At 43.5% G+C, this 20,933-nt stretch overlaps 6 protein-coding genes across 6 annotated transcripts; 2 read left to right on the forward strand and 4 right to left on the reverse strand.

Annotated features, from left to right (window-relative positions):
* Window positions 1-1,773: 1,773 nt before the first annotated feature.
* On the forward strand, window positions 1,774-2,663 carry MELLADRAFT_110702 (uncharacterized protein; the record flags this gene model as incomplete). Its single annotated transcript, XM_007414835.1, has 3 exons — window positions 1,774-2,174; window positions 2,443-2,539; window positions 2,640-2,663. 3 exons carry the CDS (start codon window positions 1,774-1,776, stop codon window positions 2,661-2,663), a joined length of 522 nt encoding a protein of 173 aa, XP_007414897.1.
* Window positions 2,664-8,275: 5,612 nt separating this feature from the next.
* MELLADRAFT_66812 (uncharacterized protein) lies at window positions 8,276-10,238 on the reverse strand (the record flags this gene model as incomplete). The annotated part of the gene is made up of 3 exons (XM_007414871.1): window positions 8,276-8,601; window positions 8,818-9,492; window positions 9,860-10,238. The coding sequence occupies 3 exons, from the start codon at window positions 10,236-10,238 to the stop codon at window positions 8,276-8,278; spliced, it is 1,380 nt and encodes a 459-aa protein (XP_007414933.1).
* Window positions 10,239-11,879: 1,641 nt separating this feature from the next.
* Window positions 11,880-14,567, reverse strand: MELLADRAFT_110704 (uncharacterized protein; the record flags this gene model as incomplete). The annotated part of the gene is made up of 4 exons (XM_007414870.1): window positions 11,880-12,610; window positions 12,695-12,767; window positions 12,835-13,262; window positions 13,367-14,567. The coding sequence occupies 4 exons, from the start codon at window positions 14,565-14,567 to the stop codon at window positions 11,880-11,882; spliced, it is 2,433 nt and encodes an 810-aa protein (XP_007414932.1).
* Window positions 14,568-15,213: 646 nt separating this feature from the next.
* MELLADRAFT_110705 (uncharacterized protein) lies at window positions 15,214-16,630 on the reverse strand (the record flags this gene model as incomplete). Its single annotated transcript, XM_007414869.1, has 4 exons — window positions 15,214-15,321; window positions 15,410-15,632; window positions 16,497-16,571; window positions 16,620-16,630. The coding sequence occupies 4 exons, from the start codon at window positions 16,628-16,630 to the stop codon at window positions 15,214-15,216; spliced, it is 417 nt and encodes a 138-aa protein (XP_007414931.1).
* Window positions 16,631-16,873: 243 nt separating this feature from the next.
* On the forward strand, window positions 16,874-17,712 carry MELLADRAFT_91875 (carbohydrate-binding module family 19; the record flags this gene model as incomplete). The annotated part of the gene is made up of 4 exons (XM_007414836.1): window positions 16,874-17,174; window positions 17,268-17,303; window positions 17,391-17,561; window positions 17,651-17,712. 4 exons carry the CDS (start codon window positions 16,874-16,876, stop codon window positions 17,710-17,712), a joined length of 570 nt encoding a protein of 189 aa, XP_007414898.1.
* Window positions 17,713-18,113: 401 nt separating this feature from the next.
* Window positions 18,114-20,298, reverse strand: MELLADRAFT_72916 (uncharacterized protein; the record flags this gene model as incomplete). Its single annotated transcript, XM_007414868.1, has 7 exons — window positions 18,114-18,511; window positions 18,582-18,639; window positions 18,772-19,128; window positions 19,189-19,327; window positions 19,393-19,563; window positions 19,638-19,739; window positions 19,816-20,298. The coding sequence occupies 7 exons, from the start codon at window positions 20,035-20,037 to the stop codon at window positions 18,469-18,471; spliced, it is 1,092 nt and encodes a 363-aa protein (XP_007414930.1).
* Between the last annotated feature and the right edge of the window lie 635 nt (window positions 20,299-20,933).

Raw genomic sequence — 20,933 nt, forward strand, 5'->3', positions numbered from 1 at the left:
TAAATGGTAAGCATGACTTGAGCGGATGAGCTAACCCTCCCTCAGGCTTTATCCCTTAGCTGAGAAGCCTGAGGGAGGTCCAGCTCATCCGCTCAGGTCAACTCAAGCCCTTCAATGCTCAGCTTGCACAGTCAAGTGACCAAATTGAATGAGTGGTGAGAGACCCAATCAAATGTTGGATGAAAAACACAATGGGAACAATCCCTGATTGACACCCCTGGACATGATATCCGGCCGCAATGCGGGTACGGGGCGGATCATTCTTGCTGATCCTGTGATCCAGTGTGCTTCTGATTAAAATTTGACTTTGCTTACCCCTCTTTCACCATTTCAATATTACAATAACCAACTATCAAATGGACACAATCAAGAAGAAAGAGAAGTCAACATTCAAACCTGGCTTCCTTGCTCATTCTGCTTTACACAAACCCTTACCGATTGTCCTTGCTCCAACCGACCATCCAATCTTTACAAAATCAAAATCAATCATCAAACAAAAACCTCCTTTACCTTCAATCAATCCACCTCTTCATCAAACGCATTCCAATCTATTGAATGGACAGCTTAAATTATCAAACAGAATCACAATTCATTTTTGAATATATCAAATCTAGATTGATGTCAATCTTTACTTATCAAGACCAAAATCATCTTACAATCTGCTTAGGGCTTTAGACTTGATACCAATAGTTTAATTCTTCTCCGATGGATGAATGTATTTTGATCCTGGTCAGTGGAATAAGACATTGAGATTGTTGGTTTCAATCTCTTCTCTTGATATTAAGGGGGCTCAAGTCAAGATTTTTGCAGCCTTTTCTTAAAAAATTGGGGAAAGTTTTTTGGGGTACCGTGCTGTAAAAACTTTTCCCAATTCGTTAAAAAAAAATTTTCAGATCTCCTTCTGAGCAGCAGATTTCCGCAAATTTGTGTAAATTTGCTGCTCAAAAAAATTTGGGATGTCGTATGGGAAAGGTTTTTCACCATAAAAGTAGTAAAATATTTGGACTTGAGCCCCCCTATTGCCATTGGTTTAGAAATTGATCAAGTTAAAGTCAAACTTCAATTTTCATCACTGGTGTGGTTGTTTGATCAATTCCATTGAACCTCAACTTTGATTAGAAGCTAACATCAACAATTCAAACCGGGATTGTTCAACTCGGGATTGATTGGCTAGTGTCTTTGTCCTTTACATTTGATCCCGAATAGTATCAATGCGCCTGTCATAAAAATCACATCATCTCGTCTCAAAATGTCTTCCAATTCTTCCTTTGCCTCACCGTCTGTTTATCTGAAAAAGACTGCACCTTGGTGTATCTCTCTTCCTGATATGTCTAATTGACTTTCTTCTTGGTCTAAGCATGAGGATAGATGGGCTTTTGGAATTGGAAGCGGAGCCATGTGAGGCAAAAGGCCAAGTGTCTGTTCCTTTCCTCCATACTTAAAATGGCATTTACTAACTCCTTATCCATTGTTTGCAATCCTTCCAGTCAACGCGCTGTCAGTCAAGACGACTCTTCCTTTGATCTGCGTGGCCCTGTTCACAAAACTCCCAAACCACGGCTATTGTCTTATGGACCAGTCTCCAATTTGATGGGCTCTTGGGCACCACTTAAATCACTAGATCCGGATTCCAAGCCTTCATTGCGCAACACTTTGGACATGTTTGAAAAACCTCTTTGAACCCGTTTTTATGAGCCGCCACAAACAAAAGTGAAAAAAGACATCAATAACCGCAGGTTTAGCCGAGCTGGTATTATGTGTCACTTGAAAAGCATGGTCTTGAAGGCACCTGTGCAAGTAGATCAAGATCATCAGTCATCTCTAGCCTCTAGCCAACCAGCTTCAATTGAATCCCATCTATCTCGGACCAGCACACTTACAAATGCAGGAAGAAGGTCTAGGTTACAATTTTGGCATCACCAAAAAGATAGTAGTATCAGCTCTGAAGTTTCAACTGGAACTGGAAGTACGAAGAGTGAAATGGGACAAATCTCAGGTCCAATCTCAATCCGTTTGATGACTGATGACAACATCACTGCTCTCTTTGGACCTTCTGGCAAATTGACTCCATATCAGAATTTACCAAGATCAAGGAGAGGATCAGACTCTTCAGCAGATTATTCATCTGTTGACAATTGGAGAAGCTCTCAATCACCACTGAGCAAGCAAGTGCGGTGTGTGTGTCCTTTCATCATCAATGATATAGTGATGATACTCACAGCAGATTCTCCCTGATATTGATTCACTCACTAGGTATAAATCACCTACGCCAATCAAAATATCACCAAGCAACAATCAAACTGACAATCAGCAGAAATTTCCCACTTTGTAATCTATGTACCCAGCTGATTCAATTGGGTACATATACTTCTCTATAATTGCTCAAATTGTTAATTATTGCATATATTCAAAATACTGATCATTTTTGTCTTATTTACGTAGAAGCACACCAAGAGCTCACTGCAGTTCTCCTTCTGTACCACTTTCAAGTCCTTACTCGACCTTGGCAAAGCCACCTTGCCCCCCCAGATTAAGACCTGTAAGTCAGGATGAGAGGAGATGCATTACATGATCTACATCCTGATGAATCGTATGAATTTTTCCTTCATCTTTTGATTGATAGCTTTCTCAATTTGTAGGTTATGGCTTCAGGATTCTACTAAGAAGGGGGAGCCAAGCGTGTTGTAGCTTTCATCTTGAGATGGACAAGCCACTGGTATCAAACCTAGGAAGTACCAAAGCTTGTACTGTCCAACTATGTGTTGTTAATCAGGTCAAGAAAGTTTTTTTTTATAAATAATCTATACTCATTCCCAACACTCTTTTTATTTATAATCAGTTTATATATATCAATTTTCAATTTTTTTAATATCTTGTTTTTGCTCTTTCTTACAAACTTGTTCATCTTGACTACTAATCATTCATATTAAGAAATGAGATTATATTATTTTTTATAAAGCGTATTTGAAACTAAGTATACAACACTTCAAAATGAAGTTACAACCATGCATGTAACTCAAAGCAAGAGAGAGAAACAAAAAAACCCAACTAATGAAAGTGCAACTTTGCCCAAAAACAAAATCAACTCAAACTGTTTGTCGCTTTTCATTACCATCCTCACTACTAGCACGTCTAATAGCATCAAATGTTTTCCAATCTTCACTTCCTTCTTCTTGTTCTTCTATGAATTGAAAACTCTGAAGCTCAAGCAGCAAGCCATTCTAAATTTTGACTTCTATGTTGATTGGTTTTGATTAGATTAGATTGGAATTGTTCATTTGAAAGTGTTAAAGGTTTTTCATTGTTTCCTAATCCATTTGGTATAAGTCTTAAAAGTGATTAAGCCTTAAGAGTGATTCTATATCAAGTGATTCACCTGATGGGATTGGATTTGGATTTGATGGTGTTACACAACTTGAATATGTCTACATCTTTTAATGTTCCGGGTAGTGATGAAATTTTGAATTAGATCCAAACTGAATGAGTATCAATGACAATGACAAGATGAGCAAATTTAGACAAGAGTGAGAGTAAGGATAATAACTTTGAGCAAATGATGTATAGAGATGATCCAAACTTTGGATCATGAATTTGGATGGATCATGGGGAATCTGGGAGAGTGTGAAAGGAAGTCAGCCCATTGTTGAGAGCGCTGGTTGGAACAGGTTGGTGCCAGTTTGTGTTTTTACCAGGTTTCTGAGGGTCAGGGCCAGCTTCCGTGGGCTGAGAGTCAAGACTGAGGGCCCTCCCAAAGGATGAGATCTCAAAGTCTGAGGACATAAGACCCTCTTGGCACCTGAGGTTTTTCTTTCAAAGGATTGAACTGTTCAGGCATTTCTGAGTGTACAGCAGTGTGCCAGCTGAGTGCTGAGCACTCATCTATGCTCAAGGGATGCTCATGCAAGATGAAGATGAGCATGCTTTGGCAAACTCAAGCAGAACATAGGTATCAAAGGCTGAGCACCTCAGTGCAACAAAAAATGTGGATTGAAGAATTTTTGAAGAATTTTTGAAGATATCTGGAAAGCATCCCCTGCTCACGTCAATGTGAGCTCCTATTTTTCCCCCTGTGAATATGAATCATGAATTCCAAGCAATTTCTAAACCATATTTCAGGTTCAATGTTTTTCAACTTGAACCCTGCTATTCTGAGCAGGTTGTACCTCTCTCCTGAAATCCATTTCTTACAGGGGTGTGATTTGCTATCACCTACTAGAAGTTCATGTACTTAGTAATCCTAGTACTACCGGATTCTAAGAAGCTTACGGCTCGTAAGAGCTGTTCTACCACCGTAGACACAGACTTTAATTTCTGTTAGAGTTTGTGTTTAATGTGGTGTGGGGAGGGCCTCAGAGGGGTGTAGAGGTATGAAAAGATCACCAGATCATACCTCCAATCCCTCTGAGGCGAGAACAGGACTCTCAGAGAACGCGGGCTTCTCAGCCCCTCAACTCACGTATGCTTGGAGCCGTGAGCCATGAGAAGACCCACAACTCGAGCCTACGTGAGTCTTGCTCTCTTCGCACCTTATCTTATTGAGACTTGATGCCACCTACTCCCCTGTATTCTCTGAATAAGCTTTCATACACTCGGACCCGATGGGCTGTACAACTCAACGTGTACAAAATAAACGGAATGAACATGGGAGGATCTGCTGACTGTAATCGGAACCTTAATTACGCACGTCTCCCTTCCTCTCCCCCAACCGCACCTGAGCGAACTATCCTTGTGAGCCTTTAACTTCCCTTTTCAACCTTTCCTCCTTTAACTTCTTCAACAGAGACTTTGTTTGCTCCAATTCCTTGTCTGAATATTTCCTTAAATATATCTTATAGGCGTCCGAAGACCATCGACCGCACAATTTGATCGCCTCCCTCGACGCTCCCAGGTTCCAGCGTAAAGACGCCCCGCCTATTCGAAACGAGTGGCCATACAGGTTCTGCTTGGACTTCGGTTTGTGAGCGTTCCATATGTCATTTAAGAGTTGCATCGTGTCGGCTTTCTTTAAGACGTGCTTCTGGCTTCCCGAACCGATTGAAAAGACTTTGTCTCTCGGGTTTCTTGGACGGAAGTTGTATAGGAACCTCAAGGCGTCTACCGGGTCCAGACAAGACTTCTGTTGTTGGGCATGTATGTACTGGAGCTCTCCTGGTTTCGCTGTTTTAGCGTGTCTAAGAGTTATTCTGACGTTCAAACTGTTCTTTCCCCAGGCTACATCCTCCCATCTCGGTGTTGAATCTGCCTCGTTGTCCGATATTAGTTCTCCTAGACAAGCTGTACCCCAGAAGGCGACCAGTGCCAGGGCCAGAACTGCCAGACCCTTTTCGCCTTTCTTCGGTAGTTCCTTTTGAAGTATCACCAGATCCGAAATGAGCACAGGTGGCCTGACCTTGTTCTTGTATGCGAACTCCGATTCTACGATTCGAGATGCCTTCAGGAGAGCTGATACTGCACCGTCAACGCCAGTAGGATAATCTTCGTTGTGAAACAAATGCCAGGCTTTCACCCCAGCAACATACGCTTTGAGGGTCTTAGATCCTACAGACTCGTCCTCCTCCGCCTTTGTTTCCACCTTCTTGGACGCCCAGACTACGAAATGCTTCATTACTGTCGGTTTGATGGGTAAGAGGTTTTCCGGTTTGACTTCGTTCAGGAAGGCGAATCTATGTAACTTTACAATCACTGAGTTATAATGTTTTAACGTCCCATCTGCCCAAGTCCCCCTCAGGTAATGGCTCTGTACCGCATTTTTGTTCGAGGTATCTACCCCCATTGCATTCTTCTTAAAAGACCCATAGCACCTGGTGAGTCTTCGCACATCAGCCACGTCTACCCTCGAATTCGGACTGCTTGTCGAGTTTCTAGAACTTTTGCCGATTTTCATTTGTGAGGGTTACTTGCCGCAGGATGAACTTCAAATCTTCCGGTACCTCTATAATAACTTCGTTGTACCAGGATAAGTCTCCTAAGATCCCTCGCGACAAACCATCAGCATCATTGTCACCCGAAGTTACCCGGCGTTGCCGGACGTTACAGCCTAACCGAGTTAGTAGGTGTTGAATGCGTTTCAACTCATTGTTCACTAGCCCATCTTTAGATTTACGCTTTCTTAAACCTGCTTTGGTTGTGGTGTTATCGGTGTCGACCCAAAAGGTCTTACCCTTTACGGATACTAACTTTTGCAGAACCAGGAGGCCTAGCCTCACTGCGACCGTTTCCGCCCACGCGATGGTGCGTTTGCCCTCTCTCAGTTCCAAAGTCTGCCAACCGTCCTCGAATCTGAAGCTGGCCCAATTCTTGCCTACTAAAACCCCGATCCTGGCAAATGGAATACCGCACATCAGGTCTGACGGTTCCTCCCTTAGCAACAGCGATGGTGCTAAGAAAAAACACTCACCCAAACGAGGAAGACGCGTCATTCACCCATCCTACCTCAATTGGTTTGGCGCACGTGACCAAGGGCCTCACGTCGAATTCAGATAAGCACTTGAGCCATTCTCGCAGGTCATCCTCCACATCTGATGGTACTTTCCGCTCTGCATTCTTGTTCATCCAGCTCTTCAACCATCTGTAGAAGGACCTCAAGTATGCCGCCATGTGTGGCACTATGTTCACCGTGTGGCTCAGTTTCCCCAATGCGCTCTCGATCTGTGAGAATTTCCAAGCAGAGTCAACCACCAACAAGTCTCAAATCAATTGGAGTCGTTCCTCCAATTTCTCCTCAGGTAGTCTGACCGTATGGTCCCTTCCATTCCATATAAAGCCAAGGTAACGCTGTTCATCAGCGAAGTCGTGATTCTTCTTTGGATTGGACTTTACACCTAGCGCGGTGCTCAGGTTAGAAATGTCCTCCAGCGACACCTTGTCCCCCGGGCGTCTGAAGATCAGATTGTCGTCCACCCATCGAAAGATGATCGCCAGTTTCAGGAGTGTCTGTATCACCACCTTCCAAACGTCCGCCGGAGCCCCAAACACTCCGCAGCTCGCCACTCCCCCAAAACCGACCGCCAAGTCGATCCAGATACGGTTGTAGAAGTCCAGAATGCAAAGAAACCGACGTTGGCATGGATGGACGGGTAGTTGGCGATAAGCCTTTGCCCAGTCAAAGATTGCCATCTCCCACCTACCCGGGTTCTCTTGTAGAAACAACGCCACCGTGTTAAAGTCGTCCCACTGGGTCCCGTAGTTGTGTTTATCTACGAAGGAATTGACGGAAGGTACGTTCGGGTCTCCTTTTGGAAACGAAAGATCATTGATCATTTGAATCGAACCATCTCCATTTACAGCTCCTCCCATCGGATTCGTCCTGAAGAACCCGAACCTTTCTCTAACTTGCTCTGCTGTGAAAGGGCCAATGATTCTCTTTGCATGCGCCTCCTTCCACAGTGTTGCCTCTATTTCTCGGCGTACCTCTGTGGCTGACGCATGGTTCGGAGGTGTAAACCAGTCCATGCCCTCGATGTCGTGCTGGGGTATTCCCAAGCAGAATCCTTCGGTAAAGCCGTTGACTATGTAAGGGATGTCATCCTCCATCCCCACCCTCCTCATCACATTTATCCATTCGGGGATCACCATATCGCACGACACCCTTGCAGGCCACCTGTTAGCCACCTGGACTGTATACAGTATCCTCTGACTTAAAGGTAGAACTTTCTTCTTCAGGTTCACAGGCTTGTGTTCTCTATCTGACTCCTCGGACTCCGACAGCGGGGCTACCTCAGCTGCACTCGAGATCTCCACACTCTTACCACGCACGACTCTCTCCAAAACACTATGCACCACTACGATGAATCAAGAAATGGTTCAGACTTATGATTGCAAACCACGAACACAACAACTACTTTCTGAACGCGTACCAATACAAGTAACAACAAGAGTGAAAACCACCATCAAAGAAATCGCACAATTCATACAAGCAGAGAAGAATGATTCAACGATTCACGTGGTAAGTAGGTAGGAGAAAGGGTTTTTTTTTTTTTTTCCGTCAGTATCCAGGACAGACAACTGATGAAGTGGATCTAATCCTAGCCTCGAACTTACTTAGATTGGGCTGGGGTTGCTTTGTACGGCACAAAAGCTGCCCTCTGCTCCGGCGCTAGTGTCGCACTCTGAGCCTGTGGTGCCTGAGAAGTCGAGGCTTGTGGCGCTTCTTTCCATAGCGAGACAAGTATACGTCAGCGCTTCGGATCTTATAAACACACTGTGCTTTCCTCTGAGCAATGATCAGTACTCACGAAAGGAACCAAACGACTGCTTCGAGTGGTTCGACGTCTGATTAGCCCCCCCCCTGGAACGCTCCTCTCTGGGATCTCCCCCTGTTTCGACTCCTGGTCTTCCATTGTCCAGGACCGTTCTTCTGGTTTCCCGCCGAGCCTGACGCCTTCGGATTTGACTGGCTTGACAACGGGCGAGGTTTTCCCGTGGCAAAATTGAAGCCAAACTTGGCCCCCCCTAGAGCGTACGGGTTTCCTGAGGTGTAGACCGTATCACCCGCTGAGTCGCAATGCCACTTTGCAATTGCCTCAATGTCCGGCTGGAGGCCATCCGGTAAGCACACGTAGCTGTAAGACTCCTCCTTTTTCTTGCGCTTCTCACCGGGATCTGGCGCATCTGACTCATGCTTCCGAAACACCGAAGATCTAATGTACAGGTGGTATCGTAGGGCCACCATCCAACAACCGTACTTCTCACTCATCTTGGTCACAATCTTCACATGCTCTTGAATCCACTTGGCGTAGTCCGTGTGTCCGTAAAGGTCTGCGGCATACTGACTCTTGAGATTGCTGGCCTCCACAAATTCACCGAAGTCCATAAGACGATCTCTTTCGATCTCCAGGTTGCGCAGTGCTCTCTCGCTGGCCAGGTTGAGAACCGTTGGGTCTGAAGTACCGAAGCTATTGACGTTCTCTCGTAAGAAGATCGAGAGCGGAACGTAATCGTTCATCTTCTTGAAATGCTTTGCCCACCTCTTGGGAAGATTAGGTAGGTCGTAAGCCTTCACCTTCAAGCGTTTGAATTTCAACTTCTTAGATTTAACAACACTCCTCGCCAAATCCGAAGAGGAGGAGGACTTCGCCGAATCAGAGTCCGAAGAATCCGAAGAACTCGCTAGAGCTGGAGCTGGAGAATCAGAGTCAGAGTCTTTTGCAGACAAGGCTGAATCTGAGTCTGAAGAGGACGAGTCTGGAGCTGTTCTCTTCTTCCCTTTCTTCTTTTTGTGAGTCGCCTCTTTCTTCTTCTGCTTCAATAGCTTCTTTCTAGCTCTCTCTTCTCCGCCTTTCACTCCTTTCTTCTCCTTTGAGCTCGAGGTGTTGACTTCACCGTACTTGTCATAGAAGCGCTTCTGGAGACGTTTCACCCGATTGAGATGACCGTTTTTCACCTCCTGAACTATCTCCTCTAGCCAAGCTAGGCGTTCAGAGCTCTTTCCTTTCTCCTTCTTGTCCTTCTTGGACGAGTCGCCTGACCTCTTCTTCGAGACCGGTGCGACATCTACGAAGTGAGTCACAAAGACATGCAGACAGTCAACAACTCTGAAACTTATAGGGAGTGAGACCGCTGAGCAGGAGCATCATCTCTGCTAGGTGGACTCCGGATTGGAGAACACTTCCTTGCCTCTCCTACTTGGGTGGCATTCCGGCCACCTATCACCACTGGGATAAAATCTCCCTCGGGATAAAGCCATTCACTGGCCTCACAAACACCTGACGGCGGAGTGTAAACACATCTACACGGGGATATTGCTCAACCCCCCAAGGGGGGAGCTTCCAAGCTAACGGGCTCTTGGTCAAGGATTGGTACGAGACCACTTCCTCTCCGCCTGGAATAAATGATATGAAAATAGGGAAACATTACTCACGCTTCTTTGAATGCTCTTCGACAACAGAGTCTTCTGCCGACGAATCACTATCCGAAGCTTCCCGGGACTGACTTAGATTCACGAAGCGTCCGATTTTGAGGACCAGTTTGATTGGTGCTTTAGGCTGAACCATTTTGGGTTCTTCTTCGATTAACTCCTCCTCTTCCCTTCCTTCATTCTCCACGTACTCTCCACCACCTTCTCCTTCACCGCCTTCTCCTTCAGTCTCTTCCTCCTCTTCTCCGTGGAAGGACGTGTCATTTTTGATCAGATAATCAACCGGAGCTTCCCGGACCACCGTCTGTTTAGTGGCTTCTAGCGCCTTCGACGAATTCCTAGTTGCCCTTTGTGTCGACAGAGTTGCGTTCTGTTTAGTCATCTCTCTTTCCTTTGCTTGATTTGCTGCTAGAGTTGTCCTATGGGATTTGTAAAACGAAAAGAATTTTTGCTTGGATTTTTCTACTCTAGTCATGTACTACGAAATTGACCTTTTAATTGAGAGTCTTTTGAGAAAAAAGAGAGAGAGGGGGTGAGAAGTTCGCAGGGCTGACTGGTCTCCCAATGAAGGATGAAGTGGAGGGAAGCGTGGGAGAAAAACTTTTCTCAAGCTTCCAACCTTGTAACTGGTTACAACCTTCTGGGAGACACGTGCGCGCAGCCCCGCTCCTCACCCCCGCCCTTAGAAATGGACTCCGGTGTACCGTCGCGGGCTTTGGGAACACCGGTAATTAATTTTATACTGTTTCACCACTATCAAATTATCTAATTGAAATCCATGTAATTTTGACCTATTCATTAACTATGGATGTGGTGTCATGATTGATTGAAGTCCCTTGAAGTTGCATCAGAGGGATTCTTGAGATCTGTAGTTCCCATAGGCCACATTTCAATTCTGTTTGGTTGTTGGAAAACCTGACATCACATTTTCTGTGTCCAATAAAAACATCCAGTAAAACTGTTCCAAAGTAAAAATCTAGTGCTGAATTTTAAAAGTGAGAGGATATAGATTAGTCCTTGTAGGCTAAGATAAGACAGAATAGTTAGTTTGAAGAGAAGATCATTGGCTCTTGAGATTGACTGTTTAACTGAATTCATTTATGTTGGAAATCAATCTTTGTAGGTTATTTCTCTTGGATTTATGAATAAGAAAAAAAAATTGCAGAATCAAAAACATTAACCACACCTTCTTTCAAAGAATAACACACAAAATCAAACTATCAAATTTCTTAAATCTATGTTTCAGATGTCCAACTTATTGCAGCTAGATGTGGAGTTTGATGGGACTAGGAGGATGAACAGGACCTAGGGAGCCATATAATTGATACCAACATAAGAACAAGAAATAAGACAGAGTACAAATAGGTTTGTAAATTCTTTATCACCCATATCAGTCATTTGCAAACATGCACCAGCAAGAAAAGACAGAAAATCAAATGAAGTTCTGGTACCTTACCATACATTACCTTGCAGAGAACTACCCTGGTTAGTGAGATCTGGACTACCCTCATACACCATATGATTATCCAACTCTTACAGGTGAGAAGCAGACTTTTGGTAGAGGAAATTCACATCTGCAACATGAGCCAGCAAAAATGTTCTAAAAAGTGTGATGCAGAGATCAATGGATTTTTAAAACAAGTAAAAAGATCAAAAGGTAATAAAAGTATTCTTTTAAAAAAATCACAATCAAAACCATTACAAAATACTACAACAACACCACAATTTCAAACCTCTTTCTTTCAAACCAAATCCAAAAACCAAATCTCAAAAATAAGATTGATGATCTGAACAACAATAAATCACATGATGTCCTTATTCCACTTTAGGGAAGATAAGTATATAATATATCTCTGACACATCACACTAACACAAAACGTAAAAAAGAGACTTACAAAAAACTAAACATAAAACTACAAATCATACCTTTTAAGATATTGATGATAAGAAAAGAAGATCAGAAATGAAGAATAGGAGGGGAAAAAAAAGTTAATACATCAGATCACTCTTATAAAAGATAAGTTTAAGCAAAAGCAAGATCAAGATGATGAAGTTCATCAACTGAAAGTGCTTGAACATCTTTCTTGACTTCGATTCCATTCAAATTTCCAGTTGATTCGATTTCACAAAGAGCAGGTGTACCTGGGATCCCTTCGAGGAATCCAATCGAATTCTTTCCAAATTTATTTAAATTCAATGTACTACTACCCCAAGAAGTTGAAAGAGATTGTAAACTAGCTTCTGAACTTCTTCTACTACCATTTTCATTCGGATGAGTAATACTACATGTACGACGTTTGATTCCATTCTTAGATGATCCATATGATCCAAATGTAGAACTAGCTGAACTATTCCTTCTACCTGAGATTGGTGAAGCACTTGAGATACTCGATCCTCTTGTGCTTTGATGGGTTGGTTTAGGTTCGTATGTGAATGCTTCAGTAGGTAAGGATTCTGTGATCGGTACAAACTCTACTTTCACATTGACTGCACTACCACAAGTCCTAGTGAATTTCCAACTACCTAATCCTCCCCTTCCAGTCCAAATGATCTCTTTCAAATGCCCTGCACGTTTAATGAATTTCTTGATATCTCTAACAGGTACGGGTGATTGAACAGTCGGTATGGGTAGAGATGAACCAACAGTAGAACATGCTACTGAGCTTGTCTCTGTACAGACAGATGGGGAAGTTGGGCTAGATTTGAAGTTAGAAACTGGCGATCCATTTGTAGGTGAAACTAATTGGGTAACAGCTGTGAGATAAAGATTAGATGTATTCATCAGCATGAGAGTTCTTGAAAGCGATATCTTGTAAATAAACAGACAATGTAACTAACAAGGTGTGTGTTCTGGAGGAATTGAGACCGTCAAGACTCGCAGTTTACTGTGCACGAAGGCGGCAGATCCGATCTGAAAACGAAAGTGTATCAGACCACATCTTTGACTGTTCAAAACTTTTCAAAACGATAGGACTTACGATTCGTTGGAAAGGTGCATCGACTAATACCCTCAGCTTGACCAGATCTGGTAAACCTTTAACGATGACTTCTAATCCTTCAACGCTGATCAACCACCAATCGATATCTAATTCCTTCAAACTTTTTCCTTCTTCTACTATAGCCATGATTTGTTCCTTAGTCATCTTCTTAGGACTTGTCCTACTTCCTGTACATAACTCTGAATACATCGCATGTCGACCGGGAATTAGAGCTGGATAAGGAACAAAACGTTGGATAGAGAGTCGTTCCAGTTTATTAGGGTAAAGAGAAAGTAAACTGGTGAGATGGTTTAAATGCTCTAGTGTCCAACTATGATATGAACCAATCTCGTGATATCCAAACTTGATGGATTTGAGACTTAGTGGTAAATCATCTAAATTTAACCATCCGTTCTTTGAAAACCGTCCTGGGAGAAGAATATACCAGAAAGATCAACAGCTAGATCTAGATGATATGATTTGAAACAAGCTCGACTGAAGAAAGTAGAGATACAGGTGAGGAAGAAATTACCTTCTACATCAAGAATTTCGATCTCTTCCAAGTCATCCAGGCTATTGAACAGCACTTCTATACCCCGCTCAGTCAGCTTAGTCCCACTCATGTTCTCAATTTTGATGACCTTGATGCGTTTGGAACCCTTTGCAACAGATGTCATGAGTTCATCATCAACAAAAAGTGTGTTATTCAACTTTAACTCAGTCAATGAGATCCATGGCATGCCCTCAAAAGCCCTTGATAGGTTTTTAGACCCGAGACTAGAGAGGGAAGATATATGTAGGTGCGTGAGATTTGATGGTAAACTGTCAACCGAATCCGCATCCCATCGAATGGGCTTAGTCTGAATCATCCCATTCCCTGAATCAGAATCCATATCGTCTAGCGTAGAGGTTGTCTGTGACCGTCTTCGTGTCCAAAGGTTAAGTTGTGGACCATGGTCATGAGTAGCCACGGTGGGGATTGGGCCTAGGATTGAGCTATCGAGTGTCGCCGTAGGATGAAGAGATCGACCAGACTCTTTAGGATTGACAAGGTTAAGAGTAAAGCGCTCCAAATTCGGACAATGTGTACCAAGATCCACGCATAGATCCCTCATCGGTAAACGGTCAGTGGCCCATTCGAAATGCCTTAGGTTGGCGAGTCGGGACAATAAGTTAAGAAGGTTTCGATCAGTCTCTGCTGATGAATCATAGATCTCATAAGAGTCATTGTGAGACGAAGTTTGCTTAAAGTGACGGGTCGGTGAATGTGATGAGGTGGTTCTAGTTCGTGGAAATGAGTCAGATGATGAAGTAGAGTGATCGTCGTCTGGTCCAAAAGGTTCTGTGGACTCTTCTGCGAGCGCATCATCCATTTCAAACATCCCTTGGGATTTCCGGCGATCTTGATGAGCTTGAAGACGACTAGGCAAAGCTGATGGGACCATGATGAGGGTCTTGACACATTCTGCATATTCAGGAGGACCATATAAGATGGTCATCAGCTTTGATGAAGATGGTGTTGAGGTCAGAGGTGATGCGATCGGATCGAGTAATAGTTGATCATCATCAACAGTCAAGTTCTCGTAGACTAGTGCTCGAGAGGTGATGTGAAGGCTTTTGGACCCTAAACCGACAAGGAACAATGGAACCAATTCTGGTTCAAGTTGAAAGATGGTTTTGATGACCCCAGAGGGTAGATCGACTAGATTTGGTCGAGTCGTCCGCTTGGACATCCTGCCTGATTGTATGATCCAGTTGATTGGATGTTAGTAGGAATTGTGATTGCTTTTAATGAGGTGAGAAGGATATGTAGGAGACTGTTGTGGTCAACTTGAAGCAAGAGGAATCCTGTTTTGTGTGAAATCAAGTATAATCAGATTCAGTTTGAGTTGATGAATAGCTCAAAGTAAATGAGACAATGGTCGATCAGAAAGACGAATGTCCAAGTCAATGATGACATCAGATCGAATACAATAGCTGATCGACACGCGTCATAAAGGGATTTCTAATGTATGGAATTGACTACAATAGGAACAATGGCACTGGTTTGAAAGGGGCTCACTTACAATTTGATGCAGAACCCAGATGAAGGGCAAAGTAAGTTTGATGGATCAGTAAATCAGTTGTCGATTTCTTGTCAACTTCAAAGTGAGATGAAGTGAGTCGTACAATAATTTTTCGAATCAGTGATTAGATTAGATTTGAAGTTTGAAGTTGAGAATTGTTTCCATCGAATGCTGAGCTTATTTTACAATTTTAAAACAAAATGAATTCCTTTTCTCATCTGATTGACCTTTTTTCATTTCAAAATCATCGATCGGTTGTCATTTCTTCAATCCTTGATTTCTCATTTGTCACCGGGTATTCAGAATTCCATCTTCAGGCCTTAAACTTAAATTCTTCAGTATCACTTAACATCTTATCTGTCTCCTTTGCTTTTCTTGAATCTTCAGACCGGGACTCCAGAAATTGAAATGTTCCCAAGAACTGCACAAATGGATTTGCCACGTGAGTTTCATCCAAGTCGATTCAAAGTCAAATATGTATGCAAGAATCCTGCCTCTGGTCTACAGACCCGCTGCAAGCTGTGAAGTATTACAATTTTGTATTCAACCATCATGGCAGCGACAAGAAAGTCTTGACACTGATCATCGCTTGATTCTTGTCTGAAGGGTAGAAGAAGATTTGGATTCAATTCTCTGGTTCTGAATGGATCAAGATGAAGATTTACTGTCACTGAATTGATAAAACTTGCTACTGCTACCAGAAACAGTCCCTGAAGGGTATTCCTCCATGAGCTGATTGTTAAAATTGTAATGACAAGGTCAGTCCTTGCCCCTTCCTGTTGTCAATATCTCATTTGTATAAACCCACTTCTTTGATACTACACTGCCTTTTGCTTATCAAAGTGTATTGATCACAAGATGGCAAGAGATGGCATGGTTGTTTGTCATTATCAAGAGTTGAACACCTTGAATAGCAAAGCCTACCACCACACAAAGCTCACACCACTGCATCTCAAAGGCTTACTGGCTGCCCCCAATTTGAAAGATTAAAGTTGAAACCTTTTCATTTCAACCCATACAACAAACTCCCAATTCTTCTATCATTTTTATCAACACAAGAATATAAAGTTGATTGTGGCTCCAAGACAACTAATGACTCAAATGATTTAGGTGACTTTGACAGCTCAAAAGCTCCTGGAATGTGTCAAACAAGATGCCTGTTTTGTTCCAAGAATATATGCCTGATCAGTCAGTACTTTTGAAGACACCACATGATGCAGAACACTCTCAGAAACAAAAACCACTCATAGCGTGTAGATGTTCTAGCTGGGTGTGGTATCTTTTCTCATTCTTAACATATTTTTCGACATACAAAGGGGCGGTTTGACATGATGATATGGCCTAGATTGGGGTGATTCTCCGCTTCTGGATCATGGACAAAGCTGAGTCTGTGAATCTGAGGACTTGATTCATGGTTTTGGATATAGATTGTCATGAGTCTGAAGTGGCCAGTTGATTAGTCGATAACAAGAACTGTCCTACCGGCATAACTTTGACTGCTGAGCTTGAACCGAGCCTTTCTTGCTGTGTTCGTGCTGCTAAAGTACAAAGCTCGGAAGTTGATTTGTTGTTAAGTGACTTGAACTTGTTACTCACGTGCAGGCTATCGACAAAGCAACTGGCAAGATCGCGTTTGTAATCTTACGATTCCGCAATACTACCAGACTATGTCTATGTGCGAAATTTTCAAAACCAAACACTTATCATATCCTTGCTGACTCTGCTGACATTATTGTCTTGTCAACTCGGCATTAGGGCTGACTACTGGTAATACTTTGTCAAACCCGTAAAAGTAGACAAAGGGGAGAAAGCTGGCAAGACAACTGAGCTTTTGCTTTTGAACCATTTGGATCATAAAAGAGGCCAATGGCTCCTCACGGCTACATCATTCATCCAATCATCAATATCAACCCTTGCCATAAAAACTGTTAAACTTTCAACTAGCTACACAACTTATAAACTTTTTCTCAACCATGCAAATTTTCAGTCACTTATTATTTGTAGCTTCACTCTCTAGTTTATATGCGAAAGAGTGCGATTCCCGATCAGTTCAACAAGAAGCACATCGAATCGAAAGAAGAGCTTTTTCACCTAGCGATCTATTGGAAAACGGCAAAGCCACTCAAAAACTAAACGCTAAATTTGTTACTCTCACAGCAGATGCACCTTGCAAGGACGGAGAGCAAGGTTGTATTAAAGGTTCCTTTGCTATATGTGATCATGGAAAATACGCCATCATACCCTGTGGAGGGAATCTGACTTGTTATGCTATGCGTGAGTTCCAAGCTTCTTTTTCATATGTCATCTCTTATCCTCACATAACCGAGTTTGAACTAATTCGCTGATTCGAACGATTCTTTCACCCAGCCTTGGTCCTCAAGAGTGGCACATCTCTCGGATGCGGTAAGTTGCTTGAGAAATAGATGCTCTGTATCTCAAACGTTATAACGCAATTTCTGATGAAAGTGTGCTCCTCAAAATGTTTTATAGTCACTCGCGAAATAGCAGCCTCGCGGATTGCTGCCACGGGTGCCACCGGTGGGGTAGAGGGAGATGGGTCTACAGACAATGACGAGTCTACCAAGAATACCACTTCCAGCGCGGATTCCCCGATGTCGCAGTCCAATACTACCGCAATTCAAGATTCCCAGTCTGGAACTGGTATGTCTTCCTCCTAAATTTATTTACCTGTTCATGATAACTAGTTCTGATGATTGGGTTTTCCTCTTTCCTAACTCAATTGATATCAGGCACTGAAGAAGCAACGGACGAGGACGAGGACGAGTCTGAGTGTGAAGATACCCCTTTTTAGTTTCCAACTGTCCGACACCTTCATCTGAGTTCACTCAAAAAAGAATCAACTTTTCGGCGATGTGTGCTTTCTTTTGACCTTTATTCTTATACAACTTGCTCGGCCGAGCTGATCTTTGATAGATCTCCTTGCTCTCGGATATGTTCCGCTATATCACTCGTGTAACAAATTTCCGTTTGCACCTAATTTTGTCTCGTCAAATTGGATCAAAATGACTCTGTTTGCGTGAAATCAGCCGAGAATGGGACACAGCAGTCATCGCGTTTTTGTGTAGAAGATGTCACAGTGACCCGAATCTGTGTCTGTGAGAGATGATGGTGAGTAAGCTTCATATCCCTTTGTGCGCGAACTCGCCGAAGACATAAGTAGAAATATCAATGAGGGAAACTGTACGAAATTTCGGGGAAGCTGCAATGCATGGTTTGATCATGAATAGCACGTCGAGTAGAAGTCAGAATGTACACAAAATAATTTTTGGGAGCAATTTAAGCAGATTTGAATAAAAAGAACATCAAAAGATGAAAGAATGAAACGAAACAAGTAGTTAGATTGTATAGTGGGTCATTGCAATCAAATCTGGGGTGGACACGCTCGGACCCATGAGAAAAGTGTATTATGTCTAGATAAATTGAAGCCTAAGCACATTGATGTGATAGACATTGCAGCCTCAGGTCAAAGAAGTTAGCAATTCCAATTGCATTGATTCTGAAATGGAAGCGTAGCATATCCATGGTGCGCTTCTTTTGTCTTGTTCGTCTACAATGCAGGTACGGCGGCATTTTCCGAAAACTCGTGCCAACTATATTGTACAATTTGAGTTGATCATCAATAAATTATTCAAGTGAATGAGTCACAGAATGTCTACTCACCGTTCATTGTACTTGGCCATGAGAGGCCTTCCTCCGATGACGTGACCTTGCAAGGTTCCTGAATTTTGCAGGACCAAATTGAACCAGATCAGCGTCAGAGAGACTAATCCGCACCTGGCTCGCCATCATAAGAGCCTCGGCTGCTACATATATCTCCAGGCCTACTGCCCAGCAATGCCAATTCACGTACCCAGCGCCGCCAGTGCAGCTTCCAACGAAGCATACTCTATAACACCCATCCCTTTACTCCTTCCAGCAAGCATCATCACCTCTGCATGCACCGCATCACTCGGACTCAAAGATAACAGAGTCGCGGAATCAGTCGAGTAGGGTAAATTGTTGACGAAGATCTGGGTTGACGGCTGTTGAGTGGTCTGGTCCACAGCTGGAGCCTTTCGGACGGCATGGAAGCCATTGGCATTGCCATTCGGCCCGTAGTTGTTGGAATGGTACTGATGGGAATAGCCGCCCTGATGCCCGTGGTTTGCAAATCTATCTTCACGGACCATGATTCGAGAGCCTTCGATTTGACTACCATTGAATGTAGCTGAACCAAATGCACCAGAAGTTTGAGATACGCTCATTGAGAGATATTCATTGCGCTTACCAATAGCAGCATGAGCTTCGGCTTCGTTAGACATCAACACTGTTCCAGTTCCTTTCCCAGCGGTAACGTCCGCGCGTATAACGTTCCCAGCTTGACGAAACATGTCCTTCAAAGTACGCCAAGTGACAGTAAGAGCCAGCTACAGATAATGGGTGGTCAATGACTACCAAGCAGCTAAACCGAAGCCATCATAGGGAAGCTTACACCTGAGATAAAGAGTTGCCGACCTGCACCCTGCCCGTGGTACTGCCCGTGGTACTGCCCATGGTACTGCCCATGGTGTTGCCCATGGTGCTGCCCGTAATGATTGTGTATACCGTTAGGACCAGGCCGATGGACAGGCTGATGACCGTATCGCGGTTGAGTCTCGCGATCCTGTGGTCCAGAAAATTTGAAAAACGCTCAACAGGCCCCTCAGTATCACTTGCAATATGGTTATTGATACTGACCTCTCGAACAAAAATGGGACGACCGAAAAGAGCCCGATCACTCAAGTCCGCGATGGCTTTTTGTGCTCCGTCAGCTGTAGAAAATTCAACCACGCCGCAGCCCTAGGAAGACACAGATTTTGGTCAGATACGGAGTACAGAAGGCGTGTGACCAGAATAAGCGATAAATTGTACTAACCTTGCTGCGTCCATCAGGACCCATGAGGACTTCAGCAAAAGAAACTTCACCGGCCTCTCGCATAAAGTCTTTCAGCTCTCTCCATCCGACCGCATAAGGTAAGTTGCCAACGTAGACACGGTGAGCTTGAACACTATGAGCAGCAGCAGCGAGCGCCGCCCGATTGGAGGCTTGCATGCCGAAATGTGGAATTCCGTGACCATACCCCATGACAGCTGCCATGATGATGCAAGGTCGGCAGAGACAGAAGAAAAGTTTTAAACGATAACAGCTCCAGATCACCACCACAACAACTGAATTCCTCCTTTCCCACCTCAAGTTCAAGGCTTGAAGTACGAAAACAGCTTGGATATTATCAAGAAGATGGTGAAAGGTTTGTATTAGGGTGGTCAAAAGACCTGCGGTAAAGATTAAAAACGAGTGGTGGATGTGGTTACTTTTTTCGTTGATTGGGGATGGGGGCGGAACACAGGAACAGCAAAGGGAGAGTGATGTGGAATTTAATTGACTATCCGCAGAGAATTTGTAAATCTGCCCCAAACCTTTTTCGTTTAAAGTCTCGCCTCGGCCGAGTACAGAATCTTTTAGCAGGTCAAGTTGATTTTTGTAATAGGGCTACGTAGCATCCGCTCTCTCATATCCAAAACCTCGACAGGACCCTTTTGAACCTCTCGGTTGATGCGCCGGTGCCAGCAGTGAGGAGCTACCAAGTCCCTGACGGCCGCAAATATATAGACGTGATGTCCTGCATCAAGAGGCTTCTTACTTCTTAGTCCTCCGCATTGCCGAGTCCAATACGAATCCCTGGCATGCAATCAGCTGGACATCAGTAGATTTGAAACCGAGACCCGTCTCAATAATTATTTGCGTTTAGGATCAGTGGTATACATAGACGATGGCAGTCACCGTGAATTTGAGCATAAGGTACCTCAGCTTGATTCAGTGACTGTTGCTTCACTTATGGGGGCAGTGTGCATCGGCTAATGCAAAGGTTGAGGGCACTAATTATTTTTGGCTGTGAAATGTAGATCAAAGCTTTCAACCACACAAAATACGCATATATAGTGCACCTGATATAGCAGATTTGTGCTAATCATCAACTGTGTTGAGCTCTATAC

Source organism: Melampsora larici-populina, assembly GCF_000204055.1.
Source record: "Melampsora larici-populina 98AG31 unplaced genomic scaffold MELLAscaffold_46, whole genome shotgun sequence".
NCBI classification, from domain to species: Eukaryota; Fungi; Basidiomycota; class Pucciniomycetes; order Pucciniales; family Melampsoraceae; genus Melampsora; species Melampsora laricis-populina.